Source organism: Phacochoerus africanus, chromosome 10 (assembly GCF_016906955.1).
Source record: "Phacochoerus africanus isolate WHEZ1 chromosome 10, ROS_Pafr_v1, whole genome shotgun sequence".
NCBI lineage: Eukaryota > Metazoa > Chordata > Mammalia > Artiodactyla > Suidae > Phacochoerus > Phacochoerus africanus.
The window spans coordinates 121,189,286-121,212,771 of NC_062553.1; the positions used below are offsets into that span (position 1 = coordinate 121,189,286).

A 23,486-nucleotide genomic window follows, 5' to 3' on the forward strand; every position below is an offset into this window, starting at 1 on the left:
AAGTAAAAAAATGCAGATCTTTTATAATATGTTCAAACATATTATTTTTGAGTACTAGTTTAAAACAAGTAGATAAAGTCATAGATCAACATGAATCCCATAGATCATATGAATCCCATGGTAACCACAGAAACCTACAATAGATACACAAAAAGTAGACAGAAAGGAACACAAGCATATAAATAAAGAAAATCATCAACCCACAAGGGAAGAAACTAAAAGAATAAAAGAGCAGAGAAGAACTACAAAAATATCAGAAAACAAGTAACAAAATGGCAGTAAGGGAGTTCCCGTCGTGGCTCAGCAGTTAACGAACAGGACTGGCATTCATGAGGATGCAGGTTTGATCCCTGGCCTCACTCAGTGGGTTAAGGATACAGGGTTGCCAGAGCTGTGGTGTGGGTCACAGACGCAGCCTGGATCTTGTGTTGCTGTGGCTGTGGTGTAGGCTGGCAGCTATAGCTCTGATTGGACCCCCAGCCTGGGGACTCCATATGCTTCAGGAATGGCCCTAAAAAGACAAAAAAAAATGATAAAGTACATATCTATCAATAATCCCTTTAAATGTCAAGGAACTAAATACTCCAATCAAAGGAAATAGGGTGGCTGGTTGTATAAAATATAAGACTCATCCATATGCTACTTACAAGTGACTCACTTCAGTGCCACAGACACACTTAAAGTTAGAGATGCAAAAAGATATTTCATGTAAATAGACAAGAAAGCTGGGGTAGCAATACTCATGTCAGAAAAAAATAGACTTTAAGACAAAATATCTAACTATAAAATAATACTTTTTCTTCGTGTTATATAAGTATATACTTGCCTAAATGGATGTATATAAATGCATTTGAGGAAACTGTATCTGAAGCAAAAAGTTATAATTCATTACCAAGAAATGATAAAGAATCTCTCCAAGCCTTTTTTTGACTAGGCCTTGACCTTTGGTTCTGTCCTTAGCCTGCTTAGTCCAGTTTTAGCAACAAAACTGGATTGGTACAGCAAAATTCCTTCACTCTCAATACCTGATCAAAGCAATATAAGAGACCTATGGGATAATATAAAGAGGGCCAATCTACACATAATAGGAATTTCAGAAGGAAAAGAAAAAGAAAAGGGGATTGAAAATATACTTGAAGAAATTCCAAATCTAAAGAATACTGATATCAAGATACAGGAAGCACAGAAGGCCCCAAACAAGTTGAATCCAAACAGGCCCACACCAAGACATAGTATAATAAAAATGGCAAAAGTTAAAGATAAAGAGAGGATTCTAAAGGCAGCAAGAGAAAAGCAAAGCATTAATTATAAGGGAACCCCAATAAGGCTACCAGCTGATTTTTCTACAGAAACACTACAGGCCAGGAGGGAGAGGCAAGGTATATTTAAAGTGCTGAAAGGAAAAAATTTGCAACCTAGAATACTCTATCCAGCAAGAATATCATTCAAAATAAAAGGGGAAATAAAGAATTTCTCCAACAAACAAAAGCTAAAAGAGTACAGCAATATGAAACCCATACTAAAAGAAATACTGAAAGGGCTTCTCTAAATTAAAAAAAAAAAGAGGAAAATCTAGGATGGAGGAAACCACAATTGGAAAGGAGTCATTTAAATAAGCCAGCATACTGATCTAAACATGATATTAAAAGAAAAAGAAAAAAAAAAGATACCAAATTCATACAATGTGGGCAAGGGAAGAAAGAAAAATTAGATTCTTTTTCTTTCTTTTTTTTTTTAAGGATGTGTTTGAACCTATATGATTACCAGGCTAAAGTAAGCAGATATAGGAAGAGGTTAACATACTTTAAAAACAGGGCAACCACAAATCAAAACCAAACATTACATTCACAAAAACTGAAAAGTTTTTGAACATAAAATAAATGGAAATTATCCAACCAAAAAAAGAAAGGAAGAAAAGAGAAACATAGAATCAACTGGAAAACAAGGTTTAAAATGGCAATAAATACATATCTACCAATAATTACCTTAAACTTCAATGGACTGAATGCTCCAATCAAAAGACACAGAGTGGCAGACTGGATAAAAAAGCAAAAACCTTCAATCTGTTACCTACAAGAGACTCACCTTAGGGCAAAGGACACATAGAATGAAAGTGAGGGGATGGGAAAAGATGTTTCATGCCAATGGACAAGACAGGAAAAGCAGGAGTTGCAATACTCATATCAGACAAAATAGACTTTAAAACGAAGTCCATAAAGAAAGACAAGAAAGACACTATTTAATGGTTAAAGGATCCATTCAAGAAGAGGATATTACAATTGTCCATATATATGACCCTATATCTGGTATCTGTAGATACCTACAACAAATATTAACTGACATGAAAGGAGAAATTGATGGGAATACAATTAGAGTAGGAGACTTTACCACTCCACTCACATCAATGGATAGATCCTCTAGACAGAAAATCAATAAAGCAACAGAGATTCTAAAGGAAATAATAGAAAAGTTAGACTTAATTGACATTTTCAGGACATTACATCCAAAAAAAATCAGAATATACCTCCTTCTCAAGTGCACATGGAACAGTCTCAAGAATTGATCATATATTGGGGCACAAAGCTAACCTCAACAAATTTAAGAGTATAGAAATTATTTAAAGTATCTTCTCTGACCACATTAGCATGAAACCAGAAATCAACCACAGGAAAAAAATAAGAAAAAAACCTACTACATAGAGACTAAACAACATGCTACTAAAAAACCAGTGAGTCGATGAGGAAATCAAGAAGGAAATTAAAAAATACCTCGAGAAAAATGATAATGAAGACACAACCACTCAAAATCAATGGGATGCTGCAAAAGCAGTGCTCTGAGGGAAGTTCATGGCAATACAGGCCTTCCTCAAAAAGAAGAAAAATTTCAAATCGACAACTTAACCCACCACCTAAATGAATTAGAAAAAGAACAAAAAAGACCTAAAGTCAGAAGAAGGAAGGAAATCATAAAGATCAAAAGGAAATCAATAAAATAGTGATTCAAAAAACAATAGAAAAAAATAAATCAAACCAAGAGCTTGTTGTTTGAAAAGGTAAACAAAATAGACAAACCTCTGGCTAGACTCACCAAGAGGAGAGAAAAAAATCCAAGCAAACAAATAAGAAATGAAAAAGGAGAAGTCACAATGGATACTACAGAAATATAAAAAACCATAAGAGAATACTACCAACAATTACAAAGAGGAACTAACACCCATCCTCCTTAAACTTTTTCAAAAGGTTAAAGAAGAAGGAACACTCCCAAAGACATTCTATGACACCACCATCACCCTCATTCCAAAACCAGACAAAGATACCACCAAAAAAGAAAGCTATTGACCAATATCTTTGACGAATTTAGATGCAAAAATTCTCAACAGAATTTTAGCCAACCAAATCCAACAACATATAAAAAAGATCATACACCACGACCAAGTGGGATTCATCCCAGGTTCACAAGAATTGTTCAACATATGCAAATCAATCAATGTCATATGCCGACTCAACAAAAGAAAAGTCAAACACCACGCAATCATCTCAATAGATGCAGAAAAAGCATGTGACAAAGTCCAACATTCCCTCATGATAAAAACTCTTACCAAAGTGGGTATAGAGGGAACATTCCTTAACATAATCAAAGCCATTTATGACAAACCCACAGCAAATATAATACTCAATGGGGAAAAGCTGAAAGCCTTCCCAGTAAAATCTGGAACAAGACAAGGATGACCACTCTCACTGTTATTCAACATAGTACTGGAAGTCCTAGCCACAGCAATCAGACAAACAAAAGAAATAAAAGGCATCCAAATAGGAAGAGAAGAGGTAAAACTGTCACTGTATGCAGAGAACATGATACTATATATATAGAAAACCCTAAGGACTCAACCCAAAAACTATGTGAACTGATCAACGAATTTAACAAAGTAGCAGAATATAAGATTAACATTCAGAAATCAGTCACATTTCTGTATACTAACAATGAAATATTAGAAAAGGAATACAGAAACACAATACCTTTTAAAATTGCACCCCAAAAAATCAAATACTTGGGAACACACCTGACTAAGGAGGTAAAAGAATTACATGCCGAGAACTAGAAAACATTAATCAAGGAAATTAAAGAAGATGTAAAGAAATGGAAAGATATTCCATGCTCCTGGGTTGGAAAATTAATATTGCAAAAATGGCCACACTACCCAAAGCAATTCAATGCAATCCCTATCAAATTACCCAGGACATTTTTCACAGAACTACAACAAACAATCCAAAAATTTGTATGGAACCACAAAAGACCCAGAATTGCCAAAGCAATTCTGAAGAACAAAAACCAAGCAGGAGGATTCTTTCTCCCAGACTTCAGGCAATATTACAAAGCCACAGTCATCAAGACAGTGTGGTACTGGTACCAAAACAGACAGACAGACCAATGGAACAGAATAGAGAATGCAGAAATAAACCCAGACACCTTTGGTCAATTAATCTTTGACAAAGAGGCAAGAATATAAAATGGGAAAAAGACAGTATTTCCAGCAAGTATTGCTGGGAAAACCGGACAGCTGCATGCAAATCAATGAAACTAGAACACACCCTCACACCATACACAAAAATAAACTCAAAATGGCTTAAAGACTTAAACGTAAGACAAGACACCATTAAACTCCTAGAAGAGAACATAGGCAAAACATTCTCTGACATCAACCTTACAATGTTTTCTCAGGTCAGTCTCCCAAAGCAACAGAAATAAAAGCAAAAATAAACCAATGGGGCATAATCAAACTGACAAGCTTTTGCACAGCAAAGGAAACCAAAAAGAAAACAAAAAGACAACTTACAGAATGGGAGAAAATAGTTTCAAATGATGCAACTGACAAGGGCCTAATCTCTAAAATGCCAAACAACTTATACAACTCAACAGCAAAAAAGCCAAAAACCCAACTGAAAAATGAGCAAAGGACTTGAAGAGACAGTTCTCCAAGGAAGATATACAGATGGCCAACAAGCACTTGAAACAATGCTCAACATCACTGATTATTAGAGAAATGCAAATCAAAACTACCATGAGATATCACCTCACACCAGCCAGAATGGCCATCATTAATAAGTCCACAAGTAACAAATGTTGGAGGGGGTGTGGAGAAAAGGGAACCCTCCTGCACTGTTGGTGGGAATGTAAGCAGGTACAACCACTATGGAAAACAGGGTGGAAAACATAGAACTACCATATGACCCAGCAATCCCACTCTTGGGCATATATCCGGACAAATCTTTCCTTGAAAAAGACACATGCACCTGCATGTTTGTTGCAGCACTATTCACAATAGCCAAGACATGGAAACAACCCAAATGACCACTGATAGATGACTAGATTAGGAAGATGTGGTATATATACACAGTGGAATACTCCTCAGCCATAAAAAAGAATGACATAATGCCATTTGTAGCAACATGGATGGAACCAGAGACTCTCACCTTGAGTGAAGTAAGTCAGAAAGAGAAAGACAAATACCATATGATATCATTTATATCTGGAATCTAGTATACGGCACAAAGGAACCTTTCCAAAGAAAAGAAAATCATGGACTTTGAGAATAGACTTGTGGTTTCCAAGTAGGAAGAGGAGGGAGTGGAAGGAACTGGGAGCTTGGAGTAAACAGATGCAGAATGTAGCCTTCGGGAAGGATTAGCAATGGGATCCTGCTGTGTAGCACTGGGAACTCTGTCTAGTCCCTTATGATGGAACACTTACTGTGAGATAAAAGAATGTATACATGTATGTGTAACTGGGTCACCACGCTGTACAGTAGAAAAAAAAATATATATATATATATAAAGAAGTAAAAAGAAAGAAAATAAGTAAATTTATAAGCTATACCTAAGCCACAAATGAAACTAACTCCATAATAGATAAAAAAAATGAAAAACAGGGAGGATAAAAGGAAAGATTTCTACTGAGGGACACTATTGGTATACATTTTGAGATTTCAAAATGAAACTATAAAAGGAATGAAATTATTATAATATGTTACTGTTCTTTCAACTTCAAATGATTGAAATAATGAAAGGTCATAGAATAAGGATTTTTGTAGTATCAACCCAAGAAATTGGGATTTCACTTTGTTGATTCTACCAGATGAAACATTTCTTCTTCCAACATAGTTTCTTAAATTACATTACTTAGAGATGGAGGAGATATTTAAAAGATGAGATCTAGTTCAAGTCTTTCACTTTATTTATTTATTGATTGATTGATTGATTGATTTATTAGGGCTGCATCTGCAGCATATGGAAGTTCCTAGGCTAGGGGTCAAATTGGAGCTGTAGGCAGTAGCCTACACCACAGCCACAGATACGCCAGATATGAGTAGCATCTGTGACCTGCACCACAGCTCAGGACAAAGCCAGATCCTTAACCCACTGCGCGAGGCCAGGGATCGAATCCACTTCCTCATGAATACCAGTCAGATTCGTTTCCACTGAGCCGCAACAGGAACTCCAAGTCTTCCACTTTAAAAATGATGAAATGTAGGCAAATACATAACTATTCTTTCTCAAGATTAAATAATAAATGGCTGAGTCAAGACTTGATCCAAGGTCTTAGTCCAGTGCTTTACCCATACACAGACAAATGTCATTGATTTTGTGAGAGAAAGGGAAAGTCTATCCACATATAAATATAGGAATGAAAGTTTCTTGAGCAATTTACCATAGGTCAAGCTTAAAAGAATGAACATCTATAAGATTATCTGTCTAGCTCATCTCTTCACTAGGTTCTGTCTCTTCCTTAAGTTTATAAGATACTAGGAGTCATCCTTGTTAATGGGACCTGGTGTGGTCACAAAACTCCCTGGAAATTTAGAATCTAGATCAAAGAAAGTGTGTTTATTCAGTCTCTTCCTAAGAGTCTGGCCTAGAGATACGTGATCTGAGAAATAGTCGTAATTCAAACACATGGACGGAGATCAAAAGAAAGCAAGCCTGCAGCAAGAGGAATGAAAAAGATGCACAGAAAGAAGCAGAGAAGAGAAATGGAGAAGTTCTGGTGGAGGTCTAGTGCCTAGGTCTAGTTCCTTCCTAAGGCTGACTTGCCTCTTTGCTTTGGGCTTCCATTATACATCCCCATATATTTATATATAAATCTCTGACCAAAAGACAGCTCAGGTGAGATAGAGCAACCAAACAACCCCAAGTAATCCTACAGCCTTTGTAGTACAAAGGAAAATACATATCAAATAGCCCTTTACTTGTGTAAAGTGATATCCACCAAAACGGATTCTCTTTAGCAGTAATATATTTACACAGATTCATTAATATTTTCTCACCCAATCTTCTTTGTAATGCTTAAAGGCAAATAATAGCAATTTAACAATTTGATCTAAAATCCTGGAACCGATAGAGTTCCCTTGTGGCTCAATGGGTTAAAGATACAGTGTTGTCACTGCTGTGGTTCCCGTATGTGGTTCCTGACCTGGGAACTTACGCAAGTCATGGGTGCAGCCAGAAAAAAAGAAAGAAAGAAAGAAAATCCTGGAACAGAGAAAATCTAACTCACAGGAGTTGAACCAATGACAGTGACACATCACACTTAACCTACTGGCTAACAAAGAGAAGCATGTGATAATTGATACACATGAGACATACGTGGAACAGGAAAATCATAAAAGTAAAGTAAAAAATTAAACATTTATCCATGTCTAGTCATGAGATATTGTTTTGACTTTAAGCCATTGATTTTCTTAAGTAAATATATCACTAGAGCAGAGAATAAAGAGCATTCTTTCAGCTTTATTGCAATACTGTTTGACTCCCTAATATTATTCTTCTCCCAGATGATTAAACTAAACCTAACAGCAGTTTTTAAGTCTCCCTTGCAATTGTTAACGGCCTAGAGTTGGGCATGTGATTTGAGTTGGCCTAATTAGCTTACAATCTCCCTTGAGTTTAATTGAGTTATATCTGGGTCAGTGGGTTGGTTGCTGGTTGGCTGGTTGGTTGGTTGGTTGCTTTTTCATGATTACTTCACCTTGGGTGAGATGACATTTTTTTTTTTCTGGAACTGAAAACGTAGTAATCAAATTCAAACTGGTCTCTTCTCGCTTTTCCTTTCTCCCTCTCTCCTCTCTCTCAATCTCACACAAATGGCCAAGTATGTAGTACCAATTCAGGATTGTAACTAAAAGAAGAAACAGCCCTTGATAAATTGAATAATGATAGCAGAGAAAAAGATAAAATTGGGGTTTTTACTAACATCACTGAACCACTAAATCAGCCAACTGCAGAGCCGGTCCTACCTCTGGAAATCTAATTAAAGCATGATGATCTTATTAAGATAGTCTGAATCAGAGATTTCTATCATATTCTGCCCAAATGTCTTGAGTAATTTAAGCCTCCCTTGGTCTAAACAAAACATGCCCAACTTTCTTTTGATTTCCCAAAAGCCAACTGACTTGTCTGAATGCTGAATTCTAACGTGAGTTTCATAAACAGACCTAATGATGAGTAAATGATATGGTCTTTGCAGAGATCAGTAACACATTTCTGACAGGCCCTGTGTACCTCCTAGTATAAATTAACTAATTGGCATTACAGTATGCAGCACTTAGAGTTCAATTTTGTGCCTCTTTTCTCAGAACTAACCTATCCTTCAATGAAAAAAAAGTTCCTATTTTTTAGAACTTTAAAATTAGTAAGGAAATCATGGGCCAGATGTTTATGATATGCTATATCTCTTTGGCCACACCCACAATATGCAGAAGTTCCAAGGCCAGGAAATGAACCCGCGCCAACAGCAGTGACCCAAGCTACAGCAGTAACAAGACCAGACCCTCAACCACTTAGGCTATCAGGGAACTCTGCTATATGAATATATTAATCTGTATTCCAAAATGTGCTTTAAGAAGATGAATTACACAAATTTATTTAAAGTGTAAGTGTTATCGTCTCTGGCAATACACAAATTACCAATTTTCTCAATAATTTATACTAAGTTCTAACTCTTCCATCCTATCTATCACCTCTTCTCCCCCAAGAAACAAAATGCAGCAGATAATATGTTTTTTAAAAAAGCACCAAACTCAGAGAGTGACTCTTCTGTCTTAACCTAAACTATCTCAGATTAGAAGTATCTTTCTCTTTATTGAATAGCCTTAAGACTGTAACATTATGAGAATAACTACAGCAGTGCAGAGCAAGAGTGGTCTGGGACACTCCTGGAGAGTGTCCTCTCTCCTCTTGGGAAAAGAATCAGAGGGAACCATCAGTCACACAGGCACATCTTGTTAGCCAGATTGCCCTCGGACACAGTCAGCTTTCAGGGAAAAACTGCTTCTACAACCAGCAATGCTCTGGGATTTGGTTATTATTACTTTAGTATCTGAAATTAATATCTCCTCACTGGCATAAAATTAAAATATCTTTATGAAATCATCATCTCAGTCCTATTTGCTCTGTACAAATCTTTCAGGAAAACAAGTCTCTTACCAACAGGGTCACTGAATTTCTTAGCCACTTAACAGATGCTGTTGGAAACAGGTGAAAATAATTAAAATCAAGATAAGCCACTTGCTAGCTTGAAACTTAATTTGAGTCACTAGAAACTTGCAGAAACTATGTCTTCCTTCAGAAGACAGAACCAGTTACTTGCAAGAACTATGTCTTCCTCCTACTGCTCTCCCAAATAATACTGTCTTTCAAATTGAGGTTCCAGGTCAACTTCTAGGAATCTGCTCTTATTCCACCACCTCTTTCCCAATTCATTAGCACAATCCCTCCCAAGGCAGATTTAAAATGATAGAATTCATGGATACATATTTCTGTAGATTTCATATTGTCAGTCCTGTTTCTCTGATTAGATTGAAGACAGGGTACTTCTCTTTTCCCTAATACATAACCCAAATACCAATACCACACAGCACGATATACCTAAAAAAAGATTCATCTAGTATCTATGAAACTATTGGATGATTTCAAGTTCAAATTAGTTAATAATTATTAAATGCTTTGTATTTGTAAGACATTGCAGGGATACAAGATGAGTAAGTCTTTGTACTTCAGGAGGAAGGCCAAGGAAAGAACTCATTGTTTCATATCACAAGGCAGAATAAGATGGATGATGTAAGAAATACCAATTTCTCTTGATGCTCAAAAGAAGGGAAAAAATGAGTGATGGAAGAATCAGGAGAGGCTTCATTTGGAAGATTTCTGAGATGAGCCTTGAATGAAAAGTCAGAGTTTCACCTATAGGAGTGGAGGTATCAAAAACAAAATTAACAAAAGCAGATAAAAGAATAGTACAGGGAATGTTTAAGTGACAGCATAATTTTACAGATTTGTTGAAACATAAGGTGTTAGCAGTGAAGAAGTAAAATACTAAAAGTGTAGAGAGATAGATTTAAAATCCTTGAGTTCCAGGATAACAAACTCATATCTAATTTTGACAGATTTGTTATGGAACCATTAATTATTTTTGAAGAGGAAATTATATGATTTTTAACCTCCCTTTGGAAATCTATTCTGAAATAGAGATCAGAAGGTCAATGAGGAAGTTATGAGAGAAAAATCATTTAAGAAACAGGGAGGAGGAGTTCCCGTTGTGGCGCAGTGGAATCCGACTAGGAACCATGAGATTTCGGGTTCGGTCCCTGCCCTTGCTCAGTGGGTTAACGATCCGGCGTTGCCCTGAGCCTGTGGTGTGGGTCGCAGATGTGGCTTGGATCCCGCGTTGCTGTCGTTCCGGCGTAGGCCGGCGGCTATAGCTTCGATTCAGTCCCTAGCCTGGGAACCTCTATATGTCGCAAAAGCGGCGCTAGAAAAGGCAAACACACACACACAGAGAAACAGGGAGGAATACTGCTTCACACCTTCTGGGATGGCTACAATGAAAGGGGGAAAAAAGGGAAATAGCAAGTGTTGATGAAGAGCAGAGAAACTGGAACCCTGATACATTGCTAGTGGAAATGTAAAATGATGTAACCATTCTAGAAAACAATTTGGCAGAGAGTTATCATAACTTAGCAACTTCATTCCTAGTGATATATTCAAAAGAATTACAAATATGTTTTCTACACAAAAACTTGTACATGAATATTTATAGCAGAATTATTCATAATAGCCAAAAAGTGAAAAAGACAAATATCCATCAAAATATAAACTGTGGTATATCCATACAACATAATATTATTTGGCAATTAAAAGCAATGAAGTACTAATGCATATTACAATATGGATGAGCTTTAAAAATGTTGTAAGTGAAAACACAAAAGGCCTTATACTGTATGATTCCATTTAAATAAAATTTTCAGGATAGGCATATCCATAGAGACAGAAAGCAGAAGCTGCCAGAGGATAGTCAAAAGGAGAAACTGGAAAGTATGGGGGTTTTGGGGCTGGGGTGTTACAGAAATATTCCAGAATTAGTATTGGCGATGATTGCATAATACTGTAATATATTTAACAATCACTAAATTGTATAATTTAAAATGGTTAAAATAGTGAATTTTATGTTAAATGAATTTATTTCACTTTTTTGGTTTTTGTTTTTCAATGTTTTTCTTAGCCATGCCCCACAGTATACACAAATTCCTGGGCCAGGGATCAAATCTGAGCCAAAACTGTGACCTAGGCTATGGCAACACCAGATACTTAACCTACAGTGCCACAGCAGGAACTTCCTGTTTTCTTTTTTTAATCATTATTTTTTTTCAGTTTTTTAATTTTTTCTTTTTTATCTTTTTACGTTATTATTATATTATTTTTTCTTTATTTATTTTTTATATTTACAAGCCCTTGTGTTGAGGGCTGACTTTCAATAGATTGCAGTGAGGAAGATGTTCTGTAACATATGAATCTACCAAACCCCAATCCAGAAGCAGGTCATCTGTGAATGATTTAGCACCAGGTCCCCCATGAACTTATGGTTCTTGATGAACAGGGGTGGCTGTCTTTCCGGCTGCACTCATGTCTCAGGACAGAGGGCTCTCTGCACCAGATATTTCAACTTTTAAAAAACTAAACAAACAAACAAAAAAAGAAATATTAAAGAAAGGAACTTTAGTGGTGGTCATGTGACTAAAAAGACAAATGAGTGAAATGTTAAGGAATTACAATCTACATGTTTTTACAACTAATCTATTTCATCAGAGCTAAGACACCACCAATTTTAAAGTACACCATAACTTTATATACCATAAAGAAAGAAAAATACTGCCAATGAAATATAAATTATGATATCCCATCGACGCTGAGAAGTAACTGATTATCAGAGATCCTAACTTGAAAAAAAAAGTACCTTAGAATCTAAGAAATTAGTAATTAGACATAGAAAATGAAGAAAATGGAGTTCCTGCTGTGGCACAATGGGTTAAGAATCTGACTGCAGTAGCTTAGGTTGCTGCAGAGGCAAGGGTTCCATCCTCAGCCTGAGAACTTCCATATGCCACATGTACAGCCATTAGAAAAAAAGAAATAGGGAGAAAAAGGAAAAGAAAATAAAGGCAACATAGGCATAAGAAGATCTATGCAGAACAAAATGAATTCCATTTGAACCATTATGAGTCCCAAATATGTTATTTGGGTACTCATGTTGAAATTAATGAATTATTATTAAAAATTGCTACATATACTAATGTAATAGGAGAGAAATTATCTAAAACATACATAACATTGAGAATTTTGAGAACAACTATATCCCTGAAAATCAATAGTCAGAAAAGATAAAGCCATTCTCATAGAAAGAATCCATGGTATTATTTTTATCATTAGAAGACACTTCACATTCAAAAGCCAAGGGATTGGAGTTCCTGTTGTGGCTCAGTGGTTAATAAACCTAACTAGTGTCCACGAGGACATGGGTTCAATCCCTGGCTTTGCTCAGTGAGTTAAGGATCCAGCGTTGCCGTGAGCTGTGGTATAGGTTGCATACGTGGCTGGGATCCTGCACTGCTGTGGCTCTGGTGTAGGCTGGCAGCTACAGCTCCGATTTGAGCCCTAGACTGGGAACCTCCACATGCAGTGGCTGCGACCCTAAAATGACAAAAGACAAAAAATATACACACAAAAGCCCAGGGATCTATCACTCTGAAATCTCTTCTCCAACTTCCTCTAAAAACACTTATTAGCAAGTTCTTTGATATTTATAGAAAATAAAAGTCCCTGTCTTCACAAAAGCTCATCAAAGTACAGCACAAAAAGCAAGACAGACAGAAGGCAGATACCAAGCATTCAGAAAAGTGTGTTAATGCCTATTGTGTTTGCAACACAGACACTCAATTTGATCAGCATTTTGGTTTTTTTTGGGTTTTTTTTTTTTTTTTGGTCTTTTTGCCATTTCTTGGGCTGCTTGGGCCCAAAGAGGAGGGGAGGGGAGCGGAAGAGGGGAGAGGGGAGGAGGGGTGTAAGGGAAGGGAAAGGAATGAATGGAAGGAAAGGAAAGGAAAGGAAAGAAAAAAAAAGAAAATCATCTGTATTAGGTGGTAGTTGTACAAAATGAAACGCAAGGAGTTCCCGTCATCATGGCTCAGTGGTTAACAAATCCAACTAGGAACCATGAGGTTGTGGGTTCGATCCCTGGCCTTGCTCAGTGGGTTAATGATCCGGCGTTGGCCGTGATCTGTGTGTAGGTCGCAGACGTGGCTCAGATCCCGAGTTGCTGTGTCTCTGGCGTAGGCCAGTGGCTACAGCTCCAATTCGACCCCTAGCCTGGGAATCTCCATATGCCCCAGGAGCCACCTAAGAAATGGCAAAAAGACAAAAAATAAAAAAATAATAAAAAAAAGAAACATGAAACTGCAAGACAAGAATATCAAGAAAAACAATTAAATTGTAACAACATAACTTGTATCTTCCCTGTCTCTTACGCCATCACCAAAACTGCAAAGAACAGAATGTGCTAAAAATAGAAACTACCTATTTACCTATGTAAGTAGCTGCTCCCTAAGCTGCAGGGAGCCTGAGTTCTCCCTGCTTAGTGCTCTTGGCCTCAATAAACCTGCTTTAGATCTCATGGCTCCTGTCTCTGCCTCCTTTTTCCCTTGTCATTTTGAACAATCTGTTCTTTCCCAGTTTTGAGGCCACTAATGTATGAGCATGGTTCTTTTCATTATTTTTTTAAAGGGTTATTTTTTGAGGTTGAACTTTATAAACAAATTTGCATCCTCCTTGGCTCATTTAACAGTATAAAATAAGCCATTTCCCTCTGTTATCAATTTTTAAAAAAACTATGTTAGTTTAGTAGGTGTTCTAATCAGGGAAACAGTTTAAATAAAGCATGGAAGCAGGAAGGCACAGAATGTACTGGGAAAAGGTCTATCTTGGGTAGACTACGAATAAGAAATCCTAGAAGATAAGGTTTGAAATTCAGGTTGGATTGCAGGTAAATGGCCTTGATGCCTGAGTGAGCGTTCAGTAGGAATGAAAGTTCTTGATGGTTTTAGACTAAGAGAATGACACAATAAAAACTGTTAAGAATACTAATCTAGGAGTTCCCATCGTGGCACAGCAGAAAAGAATCCAACTAGGAACCATGAGGTTTCGGGTTCAATCCCTGGCCTTGCTCGTCGGGTTAAGGATCCGGCATTGCCATGAGCTGTGGCATAGGTCATGCTCGGATCTGGCGTGGCTGTGGCTGTGGCTGTGGCCAGCAGCTGTAGCTCCCATAAGACCCCTCCCCTGGGAATCTCCATATGCCCTGCCATGGGTGTGGCCCTAAAAAGACAAAACAAACCAAAAAAAAAGAATACTAATCTAACAACATTTTGAAACATGCACTGGCAGCAGTAGCTCTGCAAACAGGAAAATCAATAAAAAGGTTATTGTGATATTGCAAGCAAGAAGTAATAAGATTATTACACTTAGCTACAGTGTAATAATAAAAACAGAAAGAAGGAAATGAAAGTCACATGCCAGGTAGAATATACAGAGCTTGTAAACAATGCAGAAAGCAAAGTCAGGGGAGGTTTCAAAACAAAAAGAAAAAGAATGGAGATGCTTGTGTCAAAACAAGAAGTTGAGAAAGGAGTCTGGAGTTGTGAAAGAAATGAGATTGGTCTATAAATGTGAACACTATTAAAATAAAAACATCTAGGAGTACATGGAAATTCTTATCTAAACTTTGGATTAAGGGGCGTACCCATTATGGCTCAGTGGGTTAAGAAACTGACGTAGTCTCCATGAGGATGCAGGTTTGATACCTGACCTCACTCAGTGGAACCTGGTGTTTCCACAAGCTGTGGCATAGGTAATAGACGCAGCTTGTATCTGGTCTTGCTATGGCTATGGTGTAGGCCTGAAGCTGCAGCTCTGATTTTACCCCTAGCCTGGGAATTTCCACATGTTTCAGGTGTGGCCATAAAAGTAAAAAAATTTTTTTTTAAATTTAAAATAAAGTTTAGATTAAGGGAGTTCCCTGGTGGTCTAGTAGTTAACAATTCAGCACCTGTACCACTGTGGCCCAGGTTCACTCCCTGGTCAGGGAGTTGAGATCCCACATTAAGCTGCTACATGCCGTGACCAAAAAAAAAAATAAAACATAAAAATAAATAAAATTTGGATTAAAGGGGAAAAGATCATACTAATATGATAAGAAAGGCTAGAAAAATCAAATGCTAGATAGGAATTTTTTAAACATCTTTTTGGGGGGGGGGCTGCATCTGCAGCATATGGAGGTTCCCAGGCTAGAGGTTGAATCAGAGCTATAGCTGCTGGCCTACACCACAGCCACAGCAACGCAGGATCCAGGCTGCATCTGCACCCTACACCATAGCTCACGACAATGCCAGATCCTTAACCCATTGAGCAATCCCAGAGATCAAACCCACAACCTCATGGTTCCTAGTTGGATTTGTTTCTGCTGCATCATGATGGGAACTCCCTTAAACATCATTTTTTAAAAATTAAGCCACCAGACAATACAAGGGAAGGAGAAAAGACTAATTCAAAAAAATCCATGAACCCCTATGTTCACTGCAGCACTATTCACAATAACCAAGACATGGAAACAACCTATATGTCCATCAACAGATGAATGGATTAAGAAGATGTGGTGCAGAGTTCCCATTGTGGCTCAGTGGAAATGAACCTGACTACTATCCATGAGGATGTGGATTCAATCCCTGCCTTGCTCAGTGGGTTAGGGATCTGGCATTGCCATGAGCTGCAGTGTAGGTCACAGACACGGTTTGGATGTAGTGCAGCCCTAAAAAAAATAAATTAAAATTTAAAAAATTTTTAGAGATGTGGTATATGTACACAACAGAATAATACTCAGCCATAAAAAAGAACAAAATGATGTCATTTGCAGCAATATGGATGCAACTAAAGATTCTCATACTAAGTGAATTAAGTCAGAAAGAGAAAGACAAATACCATATGATACGACATATTTTTAATCTAAAATATGGCACCAATGAACTTATCTACAAAACAGAAACAGACTCACAGACATAGAGAGACTTATGGTTGCCAAAGGGAGGGGGGAGAGAGTGGGATGAATGGGGATTTGGGGGTTGGTAGATACAAACTATTACATTTATAATGGATAAGCAACTAGGTCCTGTTGTACAGCACAGGGAACCATATCCAGTCTGTTGGAATATAACAGGATGGGGGATGATATGAGAAAAAGAATGTATATATAGGTAGGACTGGGTCGCTATGCTGTTCAGCAGAAATTGATACAACACTGTAAGTCAACTGTACTTTAATAAAAAATAAAAATAGCAACAACAAAAAAAGAAGGCACTAAAAAAAGCTTCAACTAAAAGAGATGTCCTGGGATAAACCATAATGGAAAAGAATATTTAAAAGAATGTGTATGTGGGGGGGGGGTGTATATATAACTCAGTCACTTTGCTGTACAGCAGAAATTGGCACAACTACACTAAAGTGTAGTGTAAATCAACTACACTTTAGTAAAAAAAAACAAATAGGTAAAATGTATTAACAAATCTAAAAAAATAAAAAATATTTGGGGAGGTTTATTAAATTAAAAATTCAAAAAATTAAAGACAGAGAAGAACACTAGACAAGTTAAGTCAAATGTGGGTAGTGAGAAAGTGAAAGCATGGATCTGTGTATACGTATAACTGAATCACTTTATTGTACAGCAGAAATTATCACAACCTTGTAAATCAACTATATTTCAATTAAACTTTTTTAAAAGTGAGAAACAGAGGTATAAATAATACTTCTAAAAATGTAATAGAATAACTTAAATATTCGTTAATAAAATAAAAAAGCCTGGAGGAGACAGTGGAATATTACAGAATCATTAAATGAAATTATATAGATAAAAGATACAGATAAAGATGGTAAAAATATGTTCTTAAGCTTTTAGAAACATATACAAGACAGAACACTTGTATGTGGTAAAATCAAGCCTCATGGGAGTTCCCGTCATGGTGCAGTGGTTAACGAATCCAACTAGGAACCACGAGGTTGCGGGTTCGATCCCTGCCCTTGCTCAGTGGGTTAACGATCCGGCGTTGCCGTGAGCTGTGGTGTAGGTTGCAGAAGCGGCTCGGATCCCATGTTGCTGTGGCTCTGGCGTAGGCTGGTGGCTACAGCTCTGATTAGACCCCTAGCCTGGGAACCTCCATATGCCATGGGAGCAGCCCAGGAAATGGCAAAAAGACAAAAAAAAAAATCAAGCCTCAAACTATAAAGCAAAAGTAAAAAAAGGTCTATAAGAAATTAATAAATCCATAATAATGATTTCTAAACATCTCTCAGTAATTGGTAGAATAAGCAGAACAAAAATCAGCATGAGTTGGCTCCAGTATATTACTGATGTTTACCCTCATTAATAATCAAATATAAATTAAAAACACAATTACATAGCATTACACATCCCAGATTATCAAAAATTTTAAAGTCTGGAAAGTCCAAGTATAGGCAAGAATATGGAGCAACGGGAACTCTCATACTTTGTTGCTGGTAAGTGTAACCACTTTATAAAACTGATCTTGCCTATCAAAGTTGAAGGCTGAACACTTTCTCTCCTAGTCAAAATATTTAACAACCAACAGGTGACACTCCACTTCCCACATACAGCCAAGCAACTATGACTCCAGGGGAGCTCTGGCCAACAGCACCAGGGGTCACAGTCCCAGAAGGTCAGATAGGCACAGAGGCACTAGATATTTGCCAACCAGGGTCCAGGGACCACTGTCCTGGGCATAGCCAGAGACCCTAAACCATTGGGGGTTGAGAGGTGGGCTCACACATCTAGAGGGACATGGGAGTAACACTCAGCAGTGACCACACAGGACTAGCCAGGGATGCAACAGAGTTGAAAGGGAATTTAGGAATTTGAGACAATGGGTTTTTACCAACAGAATCAAAAGTATTTCAATATCTTAACAGTTGGCATAACCCCAATTGTATACATTAGCCGCATATAAGTCTTGGATTTTCCCTAAAGAAACTCAAGCACATGTACACCAAGATACATAAAAAGAATTTGTATGCAATTTTGATTCATCACAAACAAAACAGAAAATGGATGAAAAATTACAATCAATTCATACAATGCAATACTCTACAGTAATGAAAATAAAGTAGTTACAGGCAATGTGGATGAATCTCACAAACAGAGTTGAGAGGGGAAAAAAAAATGACAGAATACATATACCATGATTCCATTCCTATAATGTTTTTAATCAGTAAAACTAAACTACAGTGTACAGATAAGCATAGATTATAAAGAAATGCAAGGAAATCATTAGGATTATGAAGGAAAAGGATGGGCAAATGAGGGATTCTGGGGCAGTGGAAATGTCCTTTACTGTATAATTATTTAACTTACCTAATAAGTTTCGTGACCTTTTCTCTGTTATCTTATATTTTGCAATAAAAGAAGTAAAAACAAGTAAACAAAAATCTCCAAATACAGTTGGAAGTAATGGAGGTTGGCAGCTAACCTATGACAGCACAAATGATGTGGAGAGAGAAGGGTGGAGTTACAGATAACAGCGACAAAGGAGAGAAAATGATTGGAGAATAGAAGAGCAGAAATGGTATGTATTCAAAAACAATTCATTACGGGACCTGGATCACCCTGGGTAGAAGCAGAAGAGCTTCTTAAATCAGAGAGAAACTTCCAAGGCGAGTTTCCCAAAGAAAAATGGGCACCAAGGGCAAAGTAAGCAAATATACTGTTTCTTTGTTCTGTTCTTGGTTTTGTGTGTCTTATACATTTACTAAAAGAAGCTTCCTCAGGGATGACTCTCAGAAAGCAGCAAAGTTGTTCAAAAGCTAAGTTCCCATCAACATAGGAATGAATAAAGATGTGGTATACGTGTGTGTGTGTGTGTGTGTGTGTGTGTGTGTGTGTGTGTGTGTAAAATATATATACATAATGGGATATTACTCAGCCATAAAAAAGAATGAAATCTTGCCGTTTGCAACAACATGGATGGACCTAGAGGGTATTATGATAAGTGAAATAAGTCATACAGAGGAGGACAAATATTGTATGATTTCACTTATATGTGGAATCTAAAATCATAACAAAACAGAAACAAAACCACAGATACAGAAAACAAACCAGTGATTGCACACGGGGTGGGGTGGGGGGTTGGTAAGACGAGAGAAATGCGGGAGGGAAATTAAGAGGTATAAATATCCAGTTATAAAATAAACAAGCCATAAGTATGAAGTGTACAGTATGAGGAATATACTCAATAATTACATAATATCTTTGAACGGTGATAGATGGTAACTAGACTTATCATGGTGATCATTTTGAAATGTATAGAGATATCAAAGCACTATGTTGTGTACCAAGAACTAACACAGTGTTTTTAGGTCAATCATACTTCAAAAACAAACAAACTCATAGAAAAAGAAATGAGGTTTGTGGTTACCAGAAGCAGAGGGTGGGGGGAGGAGGATTTGAATGAAGATGGTCAAAAGGTACAAACTTCCAGTTAAAATACAAATAAGTATTAGAGATATAAAACATGATAAATACAATTAACACTGTTGTCTGAAAGTTAAGAGAGTAAATCTTAAGGGTTAGCACAAGAAAAATTTTTTTTCTATTTCTTTAATTTTATATCTATATGAGAAGATGGATGTTCACTAAATTTATTGTGGTAATCATTTCATGATGTATGAGAGTCAAATCATTATGCTATATATACCTTAAATTTACACGATGTTATATGTCAATTATATCAATAAAACTGGAAGAAAAAATAAAATTGATCCAAAGGATATGAGTGTCCTTTGGAATTTACTCTAGGTAAAAACTATGAATTTGCCAAAATGCTTACTACAAGAGTATTCAATTAAATATTATTTATAATGGCCCAAAGAGAGTAACTATGCCATAATCATAAAATAAAATTTGCATTCTTTAGAAATAATGTTAGGAGTTCCCGCTGTGGCACATCGGGATTGGTGGCATCTCTGCAGCATGAGGACACAAGCTGGCATAGTGGGTTAAAGGATCCAGCATTGCTGCAGCTAGTGTTATTCGCGACTGGGGCCTAGGTTACAACTGTGGTTTGGATCTGATCCCTGGCCCAGGAACTCCATGTGCTTCAGAAGCCAAAAAAGAAAAAAAAAAAAGAGAGAGAGAGAGAAAGAAAGAAAATAATGTTAGAGAAGAATATGGAAAATATTCATAGTATATCAGTAAGCAGAGAAAAATAGATTACAAAATATTACATATAATATAGTCCCATGCAGAAAAATATTTACCTCAAAATCATAAAATGTGTGATAAAATTACAGATGTTTTGTTTTTTCTTATTTGCATTTTTAAACTTTTAAGTATTATAAGTTGCATTTATAATAAGACTAATGATAGTTAATATATAATTTGAAATTGCATAACAAACATCAAAAAATATATATTCACGTGGACAAGGACTGGGAAAATCATACCAAAAGTGAAAACAGTAGCATTATGATGAAGGAATATAGGTTTGTTTCCTTCTACTTTCCTTCAATGTTATTTACATTTAAAATTAAAAATATAATTTTAAGAGACTAAATTTTTTAAATCTGGGAATAATAAACTCTCTAATGTTTAATTTCTTTTCATACATTTTTATTCAAATTCCTTCAAAGAGAGAATGTTTATGTAATTTATATTCTACTGATAAATTTAATAATTATGTAAGCCTCACTTCTCAAACTTTTAATGTGCATATGAATCACATGGGATCTTGTTCAAATTCAGGTTTTAATCTAGTGGATTTCTGACAGAGCATATAGCTGTAGCAAATTTCCAGGTGATGTCAATAACTGCTGGTGTTAGGGAGGTTCACACTTTGAGTAGCAAAAATGTAAAACACATCCATGCTCCAGCAATAAGGACTCAGATAATGCAGAGCTGACAACAAATCATTCAGTCAACAATACATAACTGGCCATCTACTCTGTCCAAATCCTATAAATTTATCCTCTCTGTTCTGGAGGAAAAAAATCAAGGCTTTACATTAGGCTAAACTTTAGTACATTTGTTCTTTTCAAAAATTCAAAGTGCGATGACTATAGTGTAGAATTGAACTTATTTTCAGTTAAGTCCCCTTGTCTTTAAAATAAGTAACACCAAATCACAAACTTGAAAACTCTGTCATGAAATAATGGTATCAATATGCTCTATTTTTTTCCATGATATCCTTTCTTTCTCTCTCACTCTGCCTCCCTCCTATTCCCCTCCCTCCTCCATCCCCTTTCTCCTTTTCCCCTTCCCTCCTCCCCACTGTCTTCCATTCTCCCTCTTTCTCAGGTTATTAAATGCAAAGCAGCCATAGCCTGGGAAGCAAACAAACCCCTCAGCATTGAAGAGGTTGAGGTAGCTCCCCCCAAAGCCCATGAAGTTCGAATTCAGGTGAGTATAAACTTTGCCAGGGCAGAACAGACAAGGCACTAAATACAGATTTGGCTCTTGTCAAGTCAAGCCTATGTGATATAGCTGCAAGTCCTGGAAGTTGCCACCATGCAGGAATTACATTTTTAAGTTTTTTTTTAATTAAAGTATAGTTGATTTACAGTGTTGTGCCAGTTTCTGCTGTACAGCATAGTGACCCAGTCATACTTACATATACTCTTTTTCTCATACTATCTTCCACCATGTTCTATCCCAAGCGATTGGATATAGTTCCCTGGGCTATACAGTTGGACCTTATTGCTTATCCACTCTAAATGTAAGAGTTTGCATCTACCAACTCCAAACTCCCCATTCATCCCACTCCCTCCTCCCCTCCCCCTTAGATTCATATTAAAAACAGGTATTACCCCCAGGATGGGCAAATTATAATTATTAGTCAGTTGTTCTTGACAGTAGACATTAATTGAACAAGCTTAGGGTCGTTACCATTATTAACCCTAAGAATGAAACAAAGGAATTCATTTCACATTAGAATTAGGTAGGGGAGTTCCCGTTGTGGCGCAGTGGTTAACGAATCCGACTAGGAACCATGAGGTTGCGGGTTCGGTCCCTGGCCTTGCTCAGTGGGTTAACGATCCGGCGTTGCCGTGAGCTGTGGTGTAGGTTGCAGATGCGGCTCGGATCCTGCGTTGCTGTGGCTCTGGCATAGGCTGGAAGCTACAGTTCTGATTCAACCCCTAGCCTGGGAACCTCCATATGCCGCTGGAGTGGCCCAAAGAAATAGCAAAAAGACCAAAAAAAAAAAAAAAAAAGGAAGATTGAGAGTTTGGTTCAAAACAAGGAATGATCTTCAGTGCTGCCCTGGGCAGCAAAGGGTCTTGGGTGCCCAGAGGAGGGGACAGGAGTAAGACCGCAGAGAGGAGAGATGGCACTGAGCAGAGAGGGAACATAGGCAATTTGGGTCAATTTCTCCATTTTCCCCACAGCTGACTTGGCTTATCTTTTTTCCTTAAGATCACCACAATAAGAAATTATATATGAGAATAGAGGATAAATTTATGGTTACCAAAGGGGAAATGGAGTAGGGAAGGGATAAATTAGCAAATACAAGCTACTTCATATAAAATAGAAGTAACAGGGTCTTACTGTATAGCATGGGGCACTATATTCATTATCCTAAAATAAAACATAATGGAAAAGAATATGAAAAATAATATATGTATGCATAATCGAATCACTTTGCTGTACCCCAAAAACTAAAACAACATTGTAAAATCTTCTACATTCCAATTTAAAAAAAGTTTATGTGTGAAAATAAATAGGATATCCTCAAGAATAGAATTCTAAAGAATAATACAGGGATACATTCATAATTAATTTAGGTGATCCTTTATTTGATACTTCTAACTATAAAAGTTTTATTACCTCAATTTTATTTCATATAGTTTCAACAAAATTTGAAGCCCTAGAAACCTGTGTGCCCTCTACTCCCTCTGCCAAATGGACTTTAACTTTTCCTGATTACCTTTGATTTCTCCTCTCCTGGAGGCAGTAACTGTCAATTCTATCTATTGTATTATTTTCCAGTGACAGTGAAAGGAAGAAAATAAAAACACATTAAGAGGAGTTCCCATCGTGGCTCAGAGAAA

General features: G+C 36.9%; 2 protein-coding genes across 4 annotated transcripts in view; one reads left to right on the top strand and one right to left on the bottom strand.

The window, feature by feature from the left end:
• C10H4orf17 (chromosome 10 C4orf17 homolog) overlaps positions 1–23,486 on the bottom strand; it is a 365,717-nt gene that overhangs the window by 303,221 nt on the left and 39,010 nt on the right. The window lies entirely within an intron of this gene.
• The window catches only part of ADH4 (alcohol dehydrogenase 4 (class II), pi polypeptide), a 28,584-nt gene continuing 23,969 nt past the window's right edge, over positions 18,872–23,486 (top strand). The window contains exons 1-2 of the mRNA XM_047799473.1: positions 18,872–19,134; positions 21,736–21,837. Coding sequence (XP_047655429.1) covers positions 19,117–19,134; positions 21,736–21,837 — 120 coding nt within the window. The 5' untranslated portion in view covers positions 18,872–19,116. The remainder of the gene's footprint in view (positions 19,135–21,735; positions 21,838–23,486) is intronic.